The sequence below is a fragment of the Palaemon carinicauda genome, chromosome 8, assembly GCF_036898095.1.
Source record: "Palaemon carinicauda isolate YSFRI2023 chromosome 8, ASM3689809v2, whole genome shotgun sequence".
Taxonomy (NCBI): domain Eukaryota; kingdom Metazoa; phylum Arthropoda; class Malacostraca; order Decapoda; family Palaemonidae; genus Palaemon; species Palaemon carinicauda.
Genome location: NC_090732.1, coordinates 82,358,220 through 82,359,419, shown reverse-complemented (window position 1 = coordinate 82,359,419; position 1,200 = coordinate 82,358,220). Strand labels below are relative to the sequence as shown.

At 39.8% G+C, this 1,200-nt stretch overlaps 1 protein-coding gene across 1 annotated transcript; it reads right to left on the bottom strand.

Annotated features, from left to right (window-relative positions):
• Nucleotides 1-329: 329 nt before the first annotated feature.
• Nucleotides 330-704, bottom strand: LOC137645340 (uncharacterized). The gene has a single exon (XM_068378152.1). The coding sequence runs from the start codon at nt 702-704 to the stop codon at nt 330-332; it is 375 nt and encodes a 124-aa protein (XP_068234253.1).
• Nucleotides 705-1,200: the final 496 nt, after the last annotated feature.

Here is a 1,200-nt window from a genome sequence, read left to right as displayed (position 1 = left end):
AAAAGCATTTTTTTCCACTAAACTTTTTCTCCCACATCATCCTTCATCTTATCTCGTCATCTAATTCTCTGCTTCCTTCTCGATCTTAGTCCCCTAACCGGATCCTTTTAAGGCCTCCTTACTACATCTCCACTAGCCATCCCCAACACGAGCCCAAACTATCTCAGTCGTGACACTCTTATCACCTCAGTAATCTTCACTCCACCTGCCATTCTTCTTATTTCATCATTTTCCAATATTTCAAACAATGATATTCCCATAATCCACCTCAGCATTCTCATTTCTGTTTTCTCAACCATTGCGTTCTCTTTTCGTCTTAGAGACCACATTTACGATTCATATTCTAACAGTGGTCGTATTACTGTGCTATCTATCTTGACTTTTAGCCTGATTGGCATTTTCTCATCACATACCACTCCCGCTAACTCCATCCACCTTCCCCAGACTGCTTTTATCCTATTCCCAACTTCAGCTTCACATCCTCTGCTTTTCTGTACGGCTATCCTGTCTCCACCTTCCTTCATGCTCAGCATAACCTCAGTCTTATTCACATTTACCCTGAAGCTACCCCTCTCCAAAATATCTTGCCAGTCTATAACCCTTCTCTGTAATTCTTCCTCATTTTCAGCGGTAATCACCATATCATCTCCATAGAACAACTCCCACAAATCTTCATTTCTGAGCTCTTCACATAACACATTCATGACCAGCACAAATAAGAAAAGGTTTCATGCTGAACCCTGGTGTAATCCAACTAACTTCAAATGTTACTCTTTCCATAACTGCTGTCATTACTTTTGTCCTTGTACTTTTATACATAATCTCTACTATTCTAACCGATTTCTCAGGGACTTTTCTCTTCCTCAAGTACTAAAACATCTTTTCTTTTGGTATTCTATCATAAGCCTTCTCTAGATCTACAAAAGCACAGAAGAGCTTCTGATTTTCCTCTAGTCTTTTTTCCTCCAACTGCCCAGCTGTTTCCCAATCTTTACAATCTCTCCAAATCTCTCATGTAGTACCTTCTTTACAACTTTTAAACCATGCCCTGTTAGTTAAATTCCCCTGTAGTTACCACGTTCCATTATGTCACCTGTCTGCTTAAATATAAATAACTTTAGACTCTCCCTCCAGTCTTCAGGCATTATTTTTCTTCCCTGTCACCCTTAACAAATTCTGCATCCATTCATCCCCCTCTGT

What these genes read in the sequence shown, in the direction of transcription:
- LOC137645340 (XM_068378152.1), bottom strand. Translation starts at nt 704, where the DNA reads ATGAATGTGTTATGTGAAGAGCTCAGAAATGAAGATTTGTGGGAGTTG.